The 21,366-nt window shown below is 36.6% G+C and overlaps 5 protein-coding genes and 1 long non-coding RNA gene across 6 annotated transcripts; 1 reads left to right on the forward strand and 5 right to left on the reverse strand.

Moving 5' to 3' along the window:
- Positions 1–2,620: 2,620 nt before the first annotated feature.
- On the reverse strand, positions 2,621–3,901 carry LOC111479463 (dnaJ homolog subfamily B member 9-like). Its single transcript, XM_023124145.1, has 4 exons — positions 3,666–3,901; positions 3,540–3,591; positions 3,390–3,457; positions 2,621–3,164 (listed from the first exon to the last, which is right to left on the reverse strand). Exons 1-4 carry the CDS (start codon positions 3,789–3,791, stop codon positions 2,682–2,684), a joined length of 729 nt encoding a protein of 242 aa, XP_022979913.1. The 5' UTR covers positions 3,792–3,901; the 3' UTR covers positions 2,621–2,681.
- Positions 3,902–8,170: 4,269 nt separating this feature from the next.
- LOC111479479 (ethylene-responsive transcription factor ERF071-like) lies at positions 8,171–9,001 on the reverse strand. The gene is made up of 2 exons (XM_023124175.1): positions 8,875–9,001; positions 8,171–8,799 (listed from the first exon to the last, which is right to left on the reverse strand). Exons 1-2 carry the CDS (start codon positions 8,978–8,980, stop codon positions 8,363–8,365), a joined length of 543 nt encoding a protein of 180 aa, XP_022979943.1. The 5' UTR covers positions 8,981–9,001; the 3' UTR covers positions 8,171–8,362.
- Positions 9,002–11,126: 2,125 nt separating this feature from the next.
- Positions 11,127–13,686, reverse strand: LOC111479374. Its single transcript, XM_023123998.1, has 2 exons — positions 12,138–13,686; positions 11,127–11,510 (listed from the first exon to the last, which is right to left on the reverse strand). The coding sequence occupies exons 1-2, from the start codon at positions 13,434–13,436 to the stop codon at positions 11,337–11,339; spliced, it is 1,473 nt and encodes a 490-aa protein (XP_022979766.1). The 5' UTR covers positions 13,437–13,686; the 3' UTR covers positions 11,127–11,336.
- A 2,618-nt stretch (positions 13,687–16,304) lies between these two features.
- Positions 16,305–17,409, reverse strand: LOC111479249 (exopolygalacturonase-like). Its single transcript, XM_023123802.1, has 3 exons — positions 17,098–17,409; positions 16,624–16,913; positions 16,305–16,554 (listed from the first exon to the last, which is right to left on the reverse strand). The coding sequence occupies exons 1-3, from the start codon at positions 17,407–17,409 to the stop codon at positions 16,305–16,307; spliced, it is 852 nt and encodes a 283-aa protein (XP_022979570.1).
- Positions 17,410–18,158: 749 nt separating this feature from the next.
- Positions 18,159–21,028, forward strand: LOC111479528. Its single transcript, XR_002717647.1, has 3 exons — positions 18,159–18,500; positions 18,721–20,316; positions 20,391–21,028. It is a non-coding gene; the product is annotated as an uncharacterized LOC111479528 (long non-coding RNA).
- LOC111479527 (exopolygalacturonase-like) lies at positions 18,943–20,574 on the reverse strand. The gene is made up of 5 exons (XM_023124233.1): positions 20,365–20,574; positions 19,974–20,288; positions 19,591–19,880; positions 19,286–19,514; positions 18,943–19,192 (listed from the first exon to the last, which is right to left on the reverse strand). Exons 1-5 carry the CDS (start codon positions 20,572–20,574, stop codon positions 18,959–18,961), a joined length of 1,278 nt encoding a protein of 425 aa, XP_022980001.1. The 3' UTR covers positions 18,943–18,958.
- Positions 21,029–21,366: the final 338 nt, after the last annotated feature.

Genomic DNA, 21,366 nt, shown 5'->3' on the forward strand with positions numbered 1-21,366 from the left:
TTTTTTTTTTTTTTTTTTTTTTTTTTTTTTTTTTTTTTGGAATTTTGTTGGATGCGCTTGCTGTTAAAGATTTCCAATTATTAATATTATAAATATATTTATTACTAAATCTATTGATTGGTATTTTTTAATTTAAAATAAAAGAAAAAATATACGTAGTTTATTCGAGGGGCTTCCACCTTATACATGAAAAATTGGGTTGCCTGAATCACGAGTCACTAGAGCATAATGTAAGCAAGCCCTAAAGTAAAGAAAGATAGTTCGAAAGGGCGGGATAAGACAAGGTAATAAGGCTGAAGGTAAAGAAGTTTCGTTCGACCGTCGATGAGGAGGAGTCAGCTAGCGATGTTAGCTCTTATGTATGAATGAATATTGATGAGGTTGGAGCAGCCGAGATTGAATTGAATGGGAAAGGATCATATGATATAAATAATAAAAAATAATGAAAGTGGAAAATAAATAGAGTTTATTATAATAAATAATTATATAGATATATATATATATAAAAATAATTGAATGGAGTGATGAAGTCTAAGCTCATTCAAAGACAGGCAGTTTTGATTGCTGGGACATACCCACATGTCACTACAGCAACCCTAAATTCAGCTAACCCTAAAATAGAACAAATATTTTAGAGACAAGTTTTATAAGAAATGTTTTATTCTCCTTTTTTAATCACGTGAGATCTCACTTTTTTTATATGAAGCAGGATTTTATAGTCCACTGATGTAAGATTTTACAATCCACCACTTTGAGGCCTAGCGTCTTCATTGCAGCCTATTAATATAGGATCTCACAATCTACTCTCCTTGAGGCCGAGCGGCTTCGATGCTGGCTATCGATGTGGGATCTCACAATTCATCCTCTAGAGAGCCATTGTCTTCTTTGGCACACTGTCAATTGATGTGAGATCTCAGAATCCACCCTTCCTAGAGACCTATCGTATTCATTGGCACACTGCCCATTGATGTGGGATCTTAGAATCCATCTTCCCTAGAGACCTATCGTATTCATTGGCACACTGCCCATTGATGTGGAATCTTAGAATCCATCTTCCCTAGAGACCCATCGTATTCGTTAGCATACTGCCCATTGATGTGGGATCTCACAATCCATCTCCTAAAGACCCATCGTCTTTGTTGGCACACTGTCTACGGACGTGGGATCTCACAATTCTTTCCATTGGCACATTATAGATGTCGAGTTGGGGAAAAGAAAAGAGAAAAATGGAAGAATGGAGAAATGTAAGGGTAATGAGGAGTGAAGGAAGGGAGAGGGAGAGAGAGTGATAGAGATTGAAGAACAATCAAAGAGCAAAGCAAAGTTGGTATGTGATATTTGTTGTCCTCATTAGGGAAATTTCACTATCTAAGCTTTTTTTTTTCTTTTTCAAATTGGAATATTGGGGCCTCCAAATTGCACATTCAATTCAATGCCTACCTCTTTGTTTTTCATGTGCCGGTTTGTCATCTTCTTTTTCTCTTCTAAAATCAACCTCAATACCTCACGGACCAATCACGTTCATTAGGCTCTTGTGGTTAATAACAATTGATCCGTTATCTATGTCGAAGCGTCTAGATACATGAATTATGTTAGGTTGGTGACTCGAATAACCTGAATAGCGTTCACTGTTGAGTATTGCTGGGAGCGAGTCACACATTGACTAATTAATGAGATAATCACGAGTTTATAGGTAAGTAATACATCTTCATTGATATGAGGTCTTTTGGGAAAACTTACCATTAAGTTCGGAGTCCATTCTTAATAATTCCGACACTCAAATTTCATTACAAGTCTCTATAATCTTATAAATAAATTAGGGAAAAAAACATGGTTAGATTTCTCGAATTTAATACTTGAGTTCAAGTGTTCTCAGTGGTCACTCGTCTAGTGCCTTTTGGCACTTACCGCCGCTTGTCTTGTTTTTATAAACATCACAATCTTAATTATACCGTAAACATTCCTTTCAAACCCCAACTCAAGTTTGTTTTCTTCTTTCAGCATTAAATTGCACAACAATATAATATACAATTTAGTTTTCATGATTGTGAAACCTCATTTCGGTTGAAGAGATGAACGAAACATTATTTGCAAGAGATATAAAACTCTCTTCATAGTAACATATAAAACCCTATTCATAGTAACATAACCTATACTCTTAATAGCGATGACCGTTACAATGATTTAGAAGTCCAAGCACCCACCTATTTTAATCACCATTATCCTAAGGAATGAAGTACATAAACAAAAATATAAAATAATAACTATATATATATATATATATATATATAGGTATGTGTATATAAAGCTTGGCACGGTGAAATTGGACGAGAACAGAGAATATAATTTCATACTTGATTCTGTTTAGCTAATAGAAAGTAATTTATTCCGCTCCCGAATTTGATCGTTGTATTTTATAAACGACTTTATAAAAAGAAGAAAATGATGGCATTTTGAGTTTGATAATGAAGTGGGTCAGAAAAGTGCCCCACAATCCTGAACTGAGTCTTTCAGTCCATCACTTTTATGAGACCCATCTAAGAACAACTCTACAATCACACCTTGACTTGACCTCTGAGAAAGCTCCATCATTCAAATTTTGAACACATAACAAAAGGGATTGGGAATTGCTTTAATTTGAAATCCTCAAGCATTTACTCAATCAATCAATGGAAGTCAGGTCACCACCAATGTGATTTGTTAACATTTGAACATACAAAAGCAGATTGTTGCTGTAAAACAAACCTCTCTGATCTACTCATCTCAAACACTGGATACTCATACTTCCCTCTACCCTGTTCATATTTCAATGAATTCCCAGTTCTAAAACATCGATAACTCTGCGGTTTCGGGTGGATTTGGGTTCGGAAATGGGGGTAGCCTTGACATGCATAATCAGATGGGTTGAAGATTGGGGATTCTTTGTGGTTTCTGTGATGAAACCTGCCGTTGTTTATCAAACAATCAGGTGAGTTGTTGAATTGTTGAGAGAATTCTCTGGAATTGTTAGCCCTCAAACAATTCTCAAACAGATTCAAGGGATTTGAATTTCTAGCAGAGCTCAAATTTCTGTAAGGGATTGTGTTGCAATCAGGGCAAAATTTCTTCATCCTATCCAAATCAAATGCCCTTCTCTTCACATTATCAATTAAACAACCGTAGCCCTACAAACACAAACAATCCCTCGTTCACATTTCTTAACCTAGACGAAATTTCCAAGTAACATTCATAATCATCAAGATTCATGAGCAGTACATGATTATTAAGGAAATCAAATGCCAGATTAACAGTAATCGATCGCCATGGAAACAAAAATGTAGAACCAAACAAACATATATAGCAGAAATTTGTATTTCCAAGAAAATGAATCGAATCGAATCGAATCGAACCTCAGAGACAAGCTTGAAGGCAATCTCGGCCTTGGGGTGCGCATTTTTGTCTGGATGAAGTTGGAGAGCTGCAAATCCAAAGCACATTCCTCAAGAAAACAAAACGAAACAAAATAGCGATCTCGGGAGAGAAAGAAAAGCGAAACTCACCAAGCTTAAGATATCTCCGACGAATGGAATCGATTCCGGCGTCTTGTTCGACCTATGAGAATCATCCATTAACAAAAGAAACGAAGAACACAAACAAAAATCCTTAAGAAAATGGGAAAAACGTACTCCGAAAAGGCGATACCAATCGAGAAAAGGGCGGGAAAAATGGCGGTGAGGGCAAGAGACTGAACGGGCGGAGAATGAGCAGATTTCAGCGGCCAAATCAGATTTGAAATCGGAATCAGGAGCCATCAAGATTCAACTGAAATGGAGATTGAAGAAGATGGAGCAGTTCAGAGGGAAATGGGAGAAGTATGAGCAGATTTTGGTTACTTTTCATTTCATAGTGGATTCAGTTTCTATTTAGTAATATGGAATAAAACCAAATAACGATAATAATAATAATAATAATAATAGTAATAATAAACCATTTCTAAATTTGCCACGTGGATATTTACACCATCTTGTATAATTGGTTGAAACAACCAATGATAGAACATAACATAATAGTTAGTTTTAAAAATACCGTTAAATTTTAAAAAATTTCATTAATATTTTTTATTTTTATTAAAAAAATTCAATTTTTTTTTTATTTTCTATATATACAATAAAAATATTTATCAACATTTCATAGATTATATCTAAACTTTTAAAAGTTTATGAATATTTTTAAGACGTAATAAAGATGAAAATATATTTTAAGTATTTTTCTAAAAAAAAATTAAAAATGTTTTTGAAAATTTTAAAGGTTTATAGGTATTTTTGAAATTTTTTAAATAATATTTAAGAGTATTAATAGAACTTTTGAAAAGTTAATTATTTTTTAAACTCTTTTGAAAATTGACCCATATTTTTGGTATATATATATAGACATATATATATATTGAAAATTTGCTATTAATTTTAAAAAGATTTAAGAGTATTATTAAAACATTTAAAAATTTAATTTAATTTCACTTTCAAGTTTTCAGTCTCATTATGTTATCAAAGTGGTTGGGAAATATATTGATTTATTAAGATTTTTATTTTATTTTTTAGAATAAAGATTATATTGAAAAATGAAAATTATGTATTTACCTTAATTTCGGTAAGTTCGTGGCAAGAATTCTCTGATCTCTACCAAAATAAATGAAAAATGAAATAGATATTGGAGATGCTTCTCCATCCCGCCCACCTCGTGGACACAGCTAATACGAACAACAATTTGAGAAAGACTAACCCCTAACTTCCTTGGTTGGGAAAGGAAGAATGTGGGTTTAGCCTATTCACGTTTCCCGAAACCTAAATTTCTTCACCTTTTGTGCTGTCAGGGTGGGTTGAAAGGAAGAATGTGGGTTTAGCCTATTCACGTTGGGACGTTGGGACAAGAAATTGGGGCCAGGGTGGGTTGAAAATATTGATTGCTGAATAATTGTGCACCTGATTTTCTTGGGAAACTTTATGGTTCTAAAGTAAAAAAACAAAAGGTTTGGTTTTGAATGAGGAATGGGGTAAGTTGAAATTCAAATTGTAGAGTGGGGGGAGTTTTTGTTTTGAATAATTTAGTAATAATTTTATCTGAATTTAATAATTTATTTTATTTTATTTTATTTTTTACCAATTCATGGAAGTTTATGAGCTCAATGCAAATTATACCATGTTTAAATTCATTGGAGAGAGTGGAATGGATTGCAAATTTTGTCCATTTTCCCCAAACCCAAAGAATGTAATAGTATTAGATTAATACAACTTTATTATATATTTGGTGTGGACAAAGTCACATCATAGGGTAGATTTTGAAATTCATGTTCTTTCCACCTTAAATTTAAATAAATAAAAATTATTTGGAACTAACAAGAATCACGTTTTCTTCTTTAAATTAATCAAGACCCCACCCACCAATAATAGAAGAGAAGAATGAAATATTTCTCTAAGCCATATAAAAATCTTTCCTTCACATATGCCTTTTACAAACAATACATAAAACATAAAATGAACAAATATCTATTAGCTAGACTTGAACTGGATGAACTATCAATGCATAATGAACCATTATAAATGATCTTAAACTATTATAAATGATATCGATACCGGATGAACTATGCCTTTTACAAACAATACTTAAAACATAAAATGAACAAATATCTATTAGCTGAACTGGATAAACTATCAATGTATAATGAACCATTATAAATGATCTTAAACTATTATAAATGATATCGATACCGGATGAACTATGAATGCATAATGAACCATTATAAATGATATCAAAGAGGCCAAACCAAAAAATGATATCAGACCAAAATGATAAATTCACTATTAAGTAGTTACAAATATATTTTTTACTTTTTTGAAAAAACTGAAACATGTGTTAAATTAAATAATGCATATAAATAGCATTCGAACTATAGAAGAAATAAATAAAATCATGTACATTGAAAATAATTAATTAAACAATTCACGTGAACAGAAATAAAAATTATAAATCGGTAACTGCTGATACAGTTAAAGAGACTAGAGCAAGCAAGCGGTAAGAGAGAGAGAACGATTAAAAAATAGAGAAATTTTAATAGAGCCCCCACTCATGAGAGAGGGGCTTCCAAAAATTGACGGGCAAGCCCCCACCTGAAGTAGGGTGGGCGCTCGCTCGCCGTATGTACCATGTGTTCGTATTGGTAGGTGTCGGCACGACTAGTCGTCTCTATACGATCATTAACCAGTCGCCTTTCACCCCCTGACAGGTCGGGATGAGTTAGCTTGAAACCCAATAACGTTATTTATAGCCCCCCCCCCCCATCCCTTCGTTGGGATTTTCCGATGTGGGAGCGCTTCCATCGCTTCTATTGCTATTGGCGGCCCACGTTCCATCCTCCTAATCTAAATGGGCTTAAGCCCATCCATTTCATTGCTTGTAGCTCTATGTATACTATTTTCAGTTTTTTTTTTTAATTAAATTTGAGGGTATTATTTTTCAAAAATAAAATACTACAACTACTCTCACTTCGCTTCAAAGTCTAATCAGTGCAATTGAAATCGAAGAATTTATAGCTTTGAAGATGGAAAATATTAGTGGATGAATACATAAGATTAGCCTGGGTTTGGTTAAAGAAAAATTTATCAGACCATCACAAAATTGTTTCAAATCCAACCAAACTCAACCCTCTTTTTGAATTTGGATGTCCGGTTGTGCAAAATTGTTTCACACCGTGGCTAGCGGTGTGGGCATGGAGGGCTTCGGACACTCGGCAAAGTAGAAGGTAAGGTGTGGAAATGTTTGAGAGTGCATAGAAAAGCAATTGACTAATGAACTTAAAAAAGACATCAATTTGGTGTTGTTTTCGTCTCCAAATTGGTTACTACAAATAGCAAAAGGCATATGGGTTTCTTCTACTAGAATTGTACCGTGTGGAGAAAAGCCAAGACATTCCTCTCCAATGTCCAACACCTTGAAATTGTGCTTCAAACAAGGTAGGCCAAAGAAGAAATTATGGGTAATTACCTAACTCTTTCCGCTACTAAATTTGTTGCACTTGGAGAAAAATTAAGACGACGACGATATATAACGAGAATAATGTCTATTAGTGATGGTCTGAGACTATTACAATGGTATAAGTGTCAGGTTCCGAGTGGTATGTCCAGCGATGACACTGAACCTCCAACAAGGGTGGATTGTAAGATCTTACATCGGTTGGAGAGGAGAACGAAGCATTTTCTTATAAAAGTGTGGAAACATATCTCTAATAGATGTGTTCTATGTTACTCATACGTAATAGGTTAAAGTGGACAATATATGCTAGCGGTTGTTTGAATTCGGTATAGATAAAAGATCTTTAAGCCTACCACTCGTCACGTCCACGACAGATTAAAATTTTGTAGGTTTCTAGAAAAGAAACATATTTAGCTTGGAGTTTGGTGAGTGTGTTGCTGGATGCACCCACAGATTAAATGTTGGTGTACTATTGAACACCAAACTTTGTACATTCAAGTCTTCAACTCTCTTGCAGTGCATTCTCCCATGCATAATTTGGATTTTCCACGTGTCTCCATCAAATTATTAATTTTTTTTATATGTCGATATTTTTGATATTTTTACATATTTCTAGATTCAATCGACAATTTTATTATATCGTAAAAAACTTGATGAATAATGATATTTTCATATAAATAATAACACGTTTAACCATTATAATATTTATTTATTAATTCTATATCTTTAATTTATTTTTTATCGTATCAACATTTTTATTATTCGAAATTTATTAAAAGATTCTCAACTTTATTCGAAGAACTAAAGAGTATTTTATTTATTAAATATTCTTAAAAAAAAAAACACACTATTTAAAGTTTGACATTGGTACGAGGAATTTGTCATTTTTGGTGATTTTTCTAAATAAAATCTCCTTTTTAAGGGATTAGATTAAGTAGTTGGCAGCTGGAGTTGATCAGGTTCATGAACCAAACCGATGTAGTTCCCCCACTTGCATTAAACATTAAACATTATATTATAATCTATATACATATTAATCTTAATCATTGGCTTATTATAAAGTATTGTATTATTATTATTATTATTATTATTATTTAGTGGGCCATTATGAATTATCAAATCCTTTCCCAAATCTAACGCTAATAACGACAACACAACTTTAAACTTCACAAAAACACACCCAATTTAATATCTTAATTTTTATAAACTTTTGTCTCATTCATAACATTATATCTCATTAACATACCATATTGTAACTAAAATATGTAACCTTTCGATGGATGGATGAGTTCGTAGTTAAAATCTGACATCTATTTATTTATTTTAGTTGTCAAATTTTTAATGGCTTTGGGAATTTTTAGAGTTGAAAATTTTGTTGTTGATATATGAGAAGATCATCGACCCACCAGAGGTCGGCCGAGGGCTCCACCGAGGGCGAGGGGTAGAGACCCAAAAATGATTCCAAGGTGGGTTCGATGTTGTTTGGTGGGAGATGTTGTTGCGGCGGCGGCGGTGGGTGAGGGAAGTTGAGTTTGGCCTTTTTGCCTCTGATTCTTACCGCGGCTTGGTCGTAAGCTATGGCAGCTTCTTCAGCGGTGTTGTAGGTACCGAGCCAAACACGGAGGCCCTTTTGTGGGTCTCGAATCTCAGCGGCCCATTTTCCCCACGGCCGCTGCCGGATTCCTCTGTATTTGGTTTTGCGAATTTTTTTAGGCTTCTTGACTTCACCAGCCACTCCCTCCGTCGCCGCCGCCGCCGGTGCTTCTTCACAGCCGTTGGGGTTCTCAATTTTGACTAACATAATAAGAATCAAAGATTAAGAAAAAGACCCAATAATTGAATTGAAGAAACAGAGAGGGAGTAGTGTACCTTGAGAGGGGTGTGAAGAATTGGCGGAGAGGTCGAGGCCGAGGCCGAGGAGGTCGGAGAAGGTGGTGTCGACGACGGGATCGGAGATGATAGCGCCGCCGCACATGTTGATGGAGTGAGGAAGAGAATGAAATGAAAGGGTATTTATAAGGGAGGAGGCGACGGTTATAACGTAAATAGAAGTTACCAAGAAACGACAAATCGGCATCACATTTTTTGACCATATACTATATAATATACTCCTTTTTATTTATAACTCTCGTCCGTTTCCCCTTTTTCTTTTTTTATAAATCTTATATTATGTTATAAATCATTTCTTCTTCCCTTTATTTGGGTGCGGAATTTAGACCTATATCAATTGGGCATAGGTTGAATTGAATTGGTGACTAGACAATCCGAACGACTTTGTGTTAAGAATGACAAATAGAAATAGAATTGGAATCGAAAGTATGATCTTCATTCATATTTATCACGTTTAAATAGGATACAAACTATCACCTAATTATAATTTGCTATGTTTTAAATAAAAATGCCTATTTTACTTGAGTTGGGACTATGCACAGATCCACCTCGAACAGAGACCAGGAATTTTCCAAAATAAATGAGGTGAGAGACGAAATTATATTTTTAATTAGAGACTATTTTTAATATATATTAAAAATAAATGAGTTAATTAATAGATTAAAATAAAATAACGTGAAAAGAATATAAAACGAAATTTCATTGGGTTTATTGGAATGCCTTGGGCCGAGCCCATGTAATTAGCGTAAGGGTTTAGTTGATCTTCATTAATTATTTATCTATATTAAGTAAGCATTGTAACGTATAATTAAATGCTGTGATGCAACCAAAATTTATAATTACAACTTTACCACACACACTTTCCATTTTCTAAGTAGTTGAAGCTTAATGGACAAAAACCTGATTAAAAGTCACTAAATAAGTCGAGTTAATAGAGAAATAAACTTTAAAATTTACAACAACTATTTATTTATATTAATATTGAGTTGGTTTTACTTTTAAACTAACTTATAAGTATATTTACCTTAAATGACCTATTAGACTAACTTTTTAACTTCAAACACCAAATAAACATAAATCTAAAAGTTTCGTAACAGCTCAAGCCCAAGACCAATTACGTATTGCCATCAACTTCACGGGTTTAAAACATGTCTACTAGAAAGATGTTTCCACACCCTTGTAATGAATGTTTCGTTTTATTTTTCAACCGATATGGGATCTCACAATTCACCCCTTTAGAAGCCAGTATTCTCGCTAACTCTGATACTATTTGTAATAACCCAAGCACACCACTAGATAGTGTTTGCTTTGGCCAGTTACGACCACCGTCCGCTTTACAGTTTTAAAACATGTATACCAGTGAGAGGTCTTCACAACTTTATAATGAATGTTTAGTTCTCCTCTCCCACCAACATGGAATCTCACAACCTTTGGGCCCACCGCATGATATTTGGTTATGATACCATTTATGACAGCCCAAACCCACCGCTAGTAGATAGTGTTGAATTTTAAAACGCAGACTTCTAGAGAGAGGTTTTCACCCCTTCTTGTGTTTTCTGCTCATTAGAAAGACCCTGCTACAGAAAACACGACAAGACCTAAGGTTATCATTGCGTTCTCCTCTCCAACAAATATGAAACCTCACAATATCAATTAATCATTAATATAGATATCAAACCCATAAGCAAGACCTTAGCCCGACCCTACCCTAGGCGCCTGTGTGATCGTTCGATTCGAACAAAAAAAACGAGACATCTTCCAAACTCCATACCATTTTCTACCACTTAGTTACTTAGAATTTCCACAAATCCAAGGCCGTGACTAATAAATAGGTAAGGAGCCCCGAATTTGGCCTTTTTGTTTTTGTTTTTGTTTAAGTAAGGGCAGCTCACCTTTTTGAATAGAAGGAAGTGAGATAGCATTCGTTCTTTCGATAAACCGATGCATGAGCTAAGCCTCCCATGTCCAGCTGACTCTTCGAAAAAGACGGATCGTCAAACGACTCATAGGGAGCCAAAAGCAAGCGGAGTCAAAGGCAGGTGAGTTCAAACTCACGTAAATAGAGGGGGAGACACATTCATGAAACGCGAAAAGTTGTGGAAGACTAGCCAACTATGATATAAATATCTAACTTTTGGGTAAGAGTATGAACATCTGGCTCAATTCAAGAAGACAGCAAAAGTGATAAGAAAAGAAACTGAATATATCTGAATTTCCATGGCCATCGTACAAGATCAATGTATCACAGCACAGTTTTTTCTTTGTTATCATAAACAATACAAGTAATGCATGTTGAAAACATCAGAAGGGTCACACATACAAAACCAAACCATGTAATGGAAACATTGAGTCATTCCACCAGCATATTCAGATAGCATGAAGGGAACCCGTCTAATTCTATATTCAAGAAACTACATGAACAAAAGTTGTGATACGAACCTTTAGTTTGCCAACTTTGTCAACCGGTGAATCGTGCTTCTTGCAACTCTGTTACCCGGATCAATCTTCAAGACAGCCCTCAGGTCTTCGGATCCTAGTTTGTACTTCTCCATACTTTCATACAAAAGCGCACGTTGAACAAGAACAGATACATTTGCATCATCTTGATCCAATACCTGCACAGAGGATATGCCTTTCTTATAAGGAACGGTAGAAGACATGAGATTTAGTAGAGTATATTATCTAAGCAAAAACCAAACACTGGAAACCAATAATCTAAGAAGTTGTCTGCTAACTCCTCCAGTGAGCTAACCATTTTGTAGCACCCAGTTTTTCCTCCTCCATCAAACAATATCTATGGTGTCACCTCCAAATACCAAAACACACCAAAGATAAAGTGTGAGATCCACATTGGTTGGAGAGGGGAATGAAACATTCTTTATAAGGGTGTGGAAACTTCTTCCTAGCGGACGCATTTTAAAACCTTCAGGAGAAGCCCAAAAGGGAAATCTCAAAGAGGACAATATATGCTAGCGTGGGCTTGAGCTGTTACATAAAGTTGATACTTTTCTTTTTTCCCTTTTATAAGAACCGAGTTATGATAGCAGTGAACAAAGAACCACTCCAAATTTCCTTCTAGCTAATGTCTCTGTTACTTAGGCCTAGAATTTAGGGTGCCTATAGTTGATACAAACATAGTTTCCAAGTTAATAGGTATATAAGGCTAATATGGTACCTTCACCTTCAAAGAATGCGAGAAAAGGGGCGTAATAGCAGATTATTAGAGAATTTGGATCTTGTACCTTCGTACAATCAACCACAGCCTTCTTATATTCCCCAACTTCTTTGTAGCATGAAGCTCGTGTCGATAAAACTTCAACTATGGCAGTGTTATCACCAGCTTTCTCAAAAAGAACCACAGCCCAAGAAAGCCACTTAATAGCATCGGCGTATTGTCCCTGCTTGTAGACATTGACTCCCTTGTTCTTTGCCAAAGAAGCTGTCACCCCTGCGGGAGGAGGTGGAAGTCCTTCAATCTCAGTAGTTGAACCACCCATGTCATGACCACCTACCCCGAACTCTGAATCTAATCCCCAATCATCGGCATCCAAGGACTGCGGCGCTCCAACTGCTTCAGGTGCCATTGGGGCACCTCCAGCTGAGGCTTTGGATGAGTTAAACAGCATATCAAGTGGATCATTGACAGAGGTTTGAACAGTATCTTGAACCCTGGAACCAAAATCCATTGAGGGCATTCCAAAACCATCCATGTTTATGTCAGAATGAAAACTTGATCCCTTGAAACCGACACCTCTCCCACTCGGTCCGCTCGAGGGAAATGCTGTAGTGCTTGGATATGAAGCATTCTGGAAATCCCCAAATAAGTCTTCGCTTGAATTGATCTTTTGACTCTTACTTGTTGAATTCAGATTCCCGGATGATTTAGATCCGAAGTCAACTAAAGAACCAAAGGGATCCTTGCTAGAGCTCGTCTTACCACTGCCGATGGTTGAACTCATGCTTGGACCTCCAAGATTCGGAGCCTTGATATTAGTGGTATTACTCTGATTACTATTCCTACTGCTAAGATTATCAAAGCTCCAATTTCCACTATTTTTACCCGGATTACTACTAGCTTTAGGCAACGAATCGGCCATATTTGGCATCGAAAACGAATTTATATTCGATGCGGCACCCGATGACACCGAAGCCGGAGCAGCATTCTTCAATGGAGCATTCACATTGCTCTTACCCGATCCCAGGGAAGAACTTACCAAATCGCCAAACAGATTCGGATTCTTTTCAACAATTCCAATGCCCGCAGTGGAACCAGAATTCGCCGTCGAACACCAGCTCTTCCCAAATATATCACCGACCATGGAAAAGGGCGGATTGGCCAAGTTAGGCTGTGCCGGCTGATGCGTCCATGAGGGCTTGTTAGGCTGCCAGGCCGGCCTCGTCTGTGTCGAGGAATACGAAGAACTAGAGGAAGCGTATGAAGAATATGATGGGGTTTTGTTTTTCTGATCGTTGAGTGATTTGGAGCGAGAGGTTCCAAGTCCCAAATCGAAATCGAAATTCTTCCCAAGATTAGAATTCATGTCTAGTTGAATTCAAATCCCTAGATAAAGAATCAAATTAAGAATTGAAAAAGGATCTACCCTTTTCAGAAGCGTACCAAAGCGGAAGAGATCAAGGATTCGACAATCAGGTGAAAAACAACCTATAGATCCGACGACAGTGGAAGGCGGCGGCGGAAGATGGGTAGAAATGGGGACAGTGGCGCGGGGCAAGGTTCCAAAGAGTCTCTCGTGAATCGCCCTCTCTGGTTCTTTGTAGCCTCACCGACCTGACTCTTGCCGGTCAATATTTAGTTTTTATCATTTTTTTTATGTAAATAAAATAAAATAAAATAATCCAATTTTAGGCCTAATTGTTTTTAAAACCAAATCAATCCTAAGAGTAAATAGGTATGTAATGCTTCTATGTTAAAAAAAAAACATTTCTAAAAATAAATTAAAAAAGAAACCCACTTATAATCCAGCTATATAATTAATATAAAAAAAAATGAAAATTACTGTATAATATCAAATATTAAATATTTATATTATATTCATTTTTCATATATTTATTAGGCATCTACCCGGAAAAAAAAAAATGAAATTAGAAATGTTCTCGACCTTCGAGGGATCCCGCCCCAAATGACCATAAGAGGAGGAGATTCGGAGTCATAAACATTTTTTTACGGTGTTGGGCACAAAATTATATTATCTGTCTCTGTCCCTTTCTAATTTCCTGTCTCATACTTAATATAAATATATTTTCAACACATTAATTAATTTTGAGACTAATTGAAATATTTGATGAGTCAAACAAGACCAATTAAAGAAGAAAAATATATAGATGAAATACGCTCTCATGCTTCTTTAACGGATTGACACGTACAAAAATGTCTTAAAAGAATATGCTGAATTGACCTTATTTTAACAGCAAATGAAAAAGCCCTTGTGAACCTAAAATGTTGAATTAAGAACGGTGAAGGTATTGAGAGCACCCATGCAATTGAAGCGCCCAATTTCATACTTCTCCGGTGGGTGAGTGGCGGTGAGATTGATATAAGAAAGGTGAACGTTGTTACAAGGCATGGTTGAACTGCAGTTTATATTTACTGCGAACTTAGTGTTGTAAGTTCCACTGATGTTTCTCATGTTCATCTCACTCAGCTTCACACTTGATGGCTGATAAAACAAAAAACACGAACACTCGTTATTCTAAACAACGGAAATAAAACACTCCGAAGGGAGCTAATGTTTCTCATGTTCATCTCACTCAGCTTCACACTTGATGGCTGATAAAACAAAAAACACGAACACTCGTTACTCTAAACAACGGAAATAAAACACTCCGAAGAGAGCTATCAACTCCCGTTACGTATCTGCTAGGGAGAGGTTTCCACACCTTTATAAGGAATGTTTTGTTCCCCTCTCCAAACAATGTGGGATCTCACAATCCAGGTTTCCACACCCTTATAAGGAACCAATGTGGGATCTCACAATCCAGGTTTCCACACCCTTATAAGGAATGTTTTGTTCCCCTCTCCAACCAATGTGGGATCTCGCAATCTAGGCTTCCACACCCTTATAAGGAACCAATGTGGTATCTCGCAATCCAGGTTTCCACACCCTTATAAGGAACCAATGTGGTATCTCGCAATCCAGGTTTCCACACCCTTATAAGGAACCAAGGTGGGATCTCACAATCCAGGTTTCCACACCCTTATAAGGAATGTTTTGTTCCCCTCTCCAACCAATGTGGGATCTCGCAATCTAGGCTTCCACACCCTTATAAGGAACCAATGTGGTATCTCGCAATCCAGGTTTCCACACCCTTATAAGGAACCAATGTGGTATCTCGCAATCCAGGTTTCCACACCCTTATAAGGAACCAAGGTGGGATCTCACAATCCAGGTTTCCACACCCTTATAAGGAATGTTTTGTTCCCCTCTCCAACCAATGTGGGATCTCGCAATCTAGGCTTCCACACCCTTATAAGGAACCAATGTGGGATCTCACAATCCAGGTTTCCACACCCTTATAAGGAATGTTTTGTTCCCCTCTCCAACCAATGTGGGATCTCGCAATCTAGGCTTCCACACCCTTATAAGGAACCAATGTGGGATCTCGCAATCCAGGTTTCCACACCCTTATAAGGAACCAAGGTGGGATCTCACAATCCAGGTTTCCACACCCTTATAAGGAATGTTTTGTTCCCCTCTCCAACCAATGTGGGATTTCGCAATCTAGGCTTCCACACCCTTATAAGGAACCAATGTGGGATCTCGCAATCCAGGTTTCCACACCCTTATAAGGAACCAATGTGGGATCTCGCAATCTAGGTTTCCACACCCTTATAAGGAAACCCTTATAAGGAACCAATGTGGGATCTCGCAATCTAGGTTTCCACACCCTTATAAGGAAACCCTTATAAGGAACCAATGTGGGATCTCACAATCCAGGTTTCCACACCCTTATAAGGAACCAATGTGGGATCTCGCAATTCAGGTTTCCACACCCTTATAATAAATGTTTTGTTCCCCTCTTCAACCAAGGTGGGATCTCGCAATCCAGGTTTCCACACTCTTATAAGGAATGTTTTGTTCCCCTCTCCAATCAAGGTGGGATCTCGCAATCCACCCTCATTGGGTCCAGTGTTCTCACTAGCACATTGTCCGACTTTGATACCATTAGTAACAGTCCAAGCACATCGCTAGCAAATATTGTCTACTTTAACCTCACAGTTTTTAAATGTGTCTGCTGGAGGAGGTTTCCACACTTTTATAAGGAATGTTTTGTTCCCCTTTCTAACTAATGTGAGATTTCGCAATCCACCCTCATTGGGGGCCAACGTCGTTGCTAGCACACCATGTCTAGCTATAATACCATTAGTAATTGTCCAGTGATCGATCAAACTAGGCATCAAAATAGTTTACCTCTTTCGTGTCACAAGAATGGTTAGGACAATAATGTTGATCTATGATAATGGGATTTGAGACATTGTTCATCACAATGTTTTGAAACGTCAAATGAGCAGCATTACTTGAATAATTTCCCGGCCATGTCTTTACCCTCACTCCATTTTGGGTATCACTTATGGTGCAATTCTCCACTCGTATTCCTATCACATCCATCTCGTTCTTGTACCTCCCTAGGCTCCCAACGCTGCATTACATCGTAAGTGTCTCAAACCAATTCTTTTAAATAATTAACTTCAAAAGGATTAAACAATACCTGATTCCATGACCTGGGCCACATCTAATATTCGAAACTAATACGTCGAAGCTACCAGGTCCAATGGAAACACAATCGTCACCGACTCCGATGTGGGAATTGGCAACGTTGATATTGGTGGAGTTACTAATATGGATGCCATCCGTATTCTGACTATTCCAAGGCGCCGTAATATTAAATCCATAAAGATGAATATGGTCGCACCCATGCATGGCTACGTGAAAGCCCTTGCTATCTACAAGGCTTATGTTTTTCACTATTGCATGTGACACACCCGTTAGCTTTAAAGACTGTTTTGAACCAAAAAAAAAAAAAAAAACATTAAAGTTTACGAATAAACTCTCCATGATATTCTCCACTTTGGGTTTCTCTAAAAGTCACGTATCAATGGAGAGAGTATTATTTGTTTATAAACTCATGATCATTCCCTAAATTAGTCTATTTGGTTCTTTTATCATTCAACAATATGTTTACCGTGGTGAAAATGGGGCAAGTCATGCGGTGGCGGCAGGCGGAGCCGAAGGACCAGGTTTGGGCGCCTTGACCATTGAGAACGGTGGATCCGTCGAAGCCGGTGAGGAGGAGGTGGCGGAGGGAGTGGAAGTGGATCCAAACGTCGGTGGTGAGTTTGGTGGGAGCAATCAAAGTGGCGAAAATGAGGACTTTGGGTGAGAGGTTATTGAAACATGGGCCGGAAAATGTGACTCCGGCGACCAAGAAAGTGCCCTCTGGTATTAAGAAAATGGAGTCGCCTTTGAAAGCACAAGCTTCTTCCCACGCAGACATGAATGCCTATAATTGGTTGAGTTGGTTAATTTACAACGTATCACTAATATTAATAAAATATTTAATTTTTTTTAATTTTTTAAAATTTACAACGTATCACTAATATTAATAAAATATTTAATTTTTTTCTAATTTTTTAAAATTTAGAACGTATCACTAATACTAATAAAATTTTTATTTTTTTTTTAATTTTTTAAAATTTACAACTATCACTAATATTAATAAAATATTTAATTTTTTTTAATTTTTTAAAATTTACAACTATCACTAATATTAATAAAATATTTAATTTTTTTTAATTTTTTAAAATTTACAACGTATCACTAATATTAATAAAATATTTAATTTTTTTCTAATTTTTTAAAATTTACAACGTATCACTAATATTAATAAAATTTTTAATTTTTTTAATTTTTTAAAATTTACAACTATCACTAATATTAATAAAATATTTAATTTTTTTTTAATTTTTTAAAATTTACAACGTATCACTAATATTAATAAAATATTTATTTTTTTTTAATTTTTTAAAAGTAAGGTAGAGTTAAAAATTCGGTGTTTGATAAGTTTTTGTTTAAATATTTTATATATTTTAAGTGAATTATAATACATAGAATAATAAATTTAGAATGAAAATTAAATATATGAGTTTTAGTTCGTGTATTAATAAAATTTAAAGGTGTAATTTGGTAGATAAATTAGTGAAAATTATGTAATAATAATAATAAAAGTAATTTACCAAGCTGTTCTCCGTCTTCCCATCGGGAACTGCCCCATAATCATTTACGTTAAACACACCCCGTCCACTCAAAGGAAATTCGCCGGAGGGCTCCGGCGCGAGAGAATCAAATCCACCGTCCGCAGATTCAAGAGGCGTGTCCGGCGAGAAAGTGCTTGCAGATACAGAAAGGGACAGAAGAAAAGAGAACAAAAATGGTGAAAGCTTCATGGTTCTTGAAATTCTCGGATGCAAGAAATTGTGGAGGATTGGCTAGTTATATATTCTGATGAATTGGATTATTCACATGGAGTTTCTTCCTCCTTACTTATAGCTTGTTCGTTTCAGAACCTGAAATTAAAATTTCAATAAGGTTCGTTTCTGGTCGTATTTTCATTTAATTTCATTTAATTTTCGTTTGCCATTTCTTTATTGAGTTTTTTTAGCTGTTTTCTTTCGTGAATGCCAGTTATTTAACTTTGCATCATGTTAATTTTGTTTGAGAATGAAGTAATGATGAACAATGTAACAATCGGAACTATTTTCTTGAATTTAGGGTTCTTATGTTTGATACGCTTATCAATCTTTTTTAGGGTTCTTCGGTTTGGCTTTTGATTCTGTAAATTCTGTAAGGAACAATGATCCGAAATAGAATTGCTACTCAAAAAGATTTTTGAATTAGATTGAATCTGAGAAGCATCGAGCCACTGTAACATGACTTATGAATCAGGCCATGTTACAAATTAAGCACAGAAGAATATCAGAAAAGTAAGCAAAAAAAAAAAAAAAAAAAAAAAGGAAGAAGAAGCTTGAACTGTAACCTGAAGGGCATCATTTGCAAGGGGGTGGAAATTGAACTCCTCTGTAGCCTACTTTTGCATTGGTACAAGTAGAAACAAATGGCAAGGATTTCTTTGGAGGGCCACTGTATTTCAAATTGATGTTAAACAACTCTATGTTTTGGCATGGAAACCGCTTACTGCATTTGAGATGAACTGCTACTGAAGAGATTGTGGATCCTTTGACATTAATGAAATGAACATCGCTGATTTTTACTCGTGATGGCTGCATAGCGTAATCGATTAAACAAGGTTAGTTGATAAGAAGTTGCATTGGAAGAAGTGGGGGGAGATTGAGAAATGGAAGACGAAAACGAACCGGCCTTTGGCAATTAGTTTTTGAGCAGCTGTACTCTTGGTCTATGAGGATGGGGTTCTTGACGTCGATCATATTGATGTCTTGGAATAGGATGCCCGAGGCTGCACTCGGGGGTGAGTCTGGCCATGTTTTGATCCGAAGTCCATTATCTGTTTTTATTAATGTACAGTTCTTGATGACGACACCGAGCACGTCCTCCTCATTATCATATTTTCCAAGGCTTCCAACACTGTCATAGCAGACATCAAATTAGACAGAGTAGGAAGGCAGAGAAGCCTCTGTTGATCGAACGATGTGGGAGCTACCTGATACCGTGCCCAGGACCGCAGGTTATTTTGTTGATGGTGACATTCATTGATCCTCGACCCAGGGAGATGCAATCGTCACCAGTGGAAATAACTGATCTCGATATTTTCACTTTGTTGGAGCGGCTCAGATGTATGCCATCAGTGTTGGGACTGTCGTCTGGCGCCGTTATGTGTAGTTTTTTCAGCCGAACGTTCTCACTGTTCGTGATGAACATGTGAAACCCCTTGCTGTTGATGGAACTGATGCCTTTCATGAATACATTTGTGATGCCATTGAATTTCAAATTCTAGGAAGAAAGGAAAAGGGAAACCACAAGAGTATTTAAGAGACAGCCATTGAAGTGAGTTCATAGTAAGGCAGCCAGAGCCTAAGTACTTACAACAGGGAGCTTCTGGCAAGTGGGATTCATACCACAGTCGTTGTATTTCCAGACAGCATCACCTTGTCCATCCAAAGTACCTCTGCCAGTGATTATCAAGCCATTGATCTTCTCAAACAATATCCATTCATTAGAGACGTAATTGCTCAGGTCGATGCCTCCTTTTAAGGTCGCATCGATTTGAACGACGATAGGACTTGTCGAGGCGCATGGCCCTGCAAACACTATTTGATTGATCAAAAAAGTACCCCCAGGAATAACTACTCTTGCAGCTCCCTTGGAGTGGCATGCTGCAACCCATGTCTTCATAAAACTCTGCAAAAACCAGCCAACAAAACATCAGGTACACCAAAACCTTATCAAACAACAATAAAACATTCTCAATAATCACCTGAGTATTATCTTTCTTGCCATCAGGTTTAGCACCAAAACTGAGAACATTAAACACGGTCTCCTTCCGATGTCTAATGTCCTTCCCGAAATTGATCTTTTGAAAGAGGTCAGGCGGGTTCGTCCCGACGAAGAATTTGGCGTTAACTGCAACCAATTCTACCAACAATAGCCAGGTAAGAAGAGTGGCTTGTTTGAAAGCAGATTTCATTGAAACTTATGAAAAAAGGTATTGGGTATGTTTATTTTAGGATCAAACAGCCTCCAAGGGGAGGCCAGAGAAGTAAAAGGAAAAGCTTGGTTTCTTCCCTCTGTGCTTGGTTATTTTATAGCAGTTTTGAAAGGGTGTCCGTGGTTGTCTTGTTTGTTGACATGAAAAGGCCTAAAAATAGTGGAGTTCCTTTAATATAGGAGGCATTACCAACATTTTGTTCGTTCTTAGCCCAATTTGTCACCGGTTAAGAGAAGAACTCGGTGCCCATTTCCATGCCTCACCAGGTATCAAAAACTACTTGTATATATAGCTTGGTGACTCAAATATGCCTGGAAAAGGTACTTTTAAACTGCATTTTAACCATTTTTTAAGTTTGTCCACTACGATTGTTTCGTTGTTTGAGTTCTGAATTTTGGTTCGATCTAAATGATATTCTGTATGATTTGGGTTAGTCTTGATACTAAGATGCCTTAATGCCCCTTTTTATTTTATGAACAACACTCCTTTGAGATAGAAAATCAAATAATCGGTAGAGATGGTATGGAGAAGTGATCTTAGTATCTATCGGTAACACTCTTAAACAGATCTTTTGTATAGTTCAATTGATTCACGTATTTTTGATCAAGAGATCAAGAGTTGAATTCATAATTAGTCCGTAGTAGAAACAGAGTCGCCTTAAGTCTTGCAAGACTCTTCACAAGCTAGCTATTTCTAAGAGTGGAGACTGTCGACCAACATAGGTCTTTTCAGTATCCTTTGAGATCAACACGTTGTGAGATCCCACATCGG

This window comes from Cucurbita maxima, unplaced genomic scaffold (assembly GCF_002738345.1).
Source record: "Cucurbita maxima cultivar Rimu unplaced genomic scaffold, Cmax_1.0 Cma_Scf00005, whole genome shotgun sequence".
NCBI classification, from domain to species: Eukaryota; Viridiplantae; Streptophyta; class Magnoliopsida; order Cucurbitales; family Cucurbitaceae; genus Cucurbita; species Cucurbita maxima.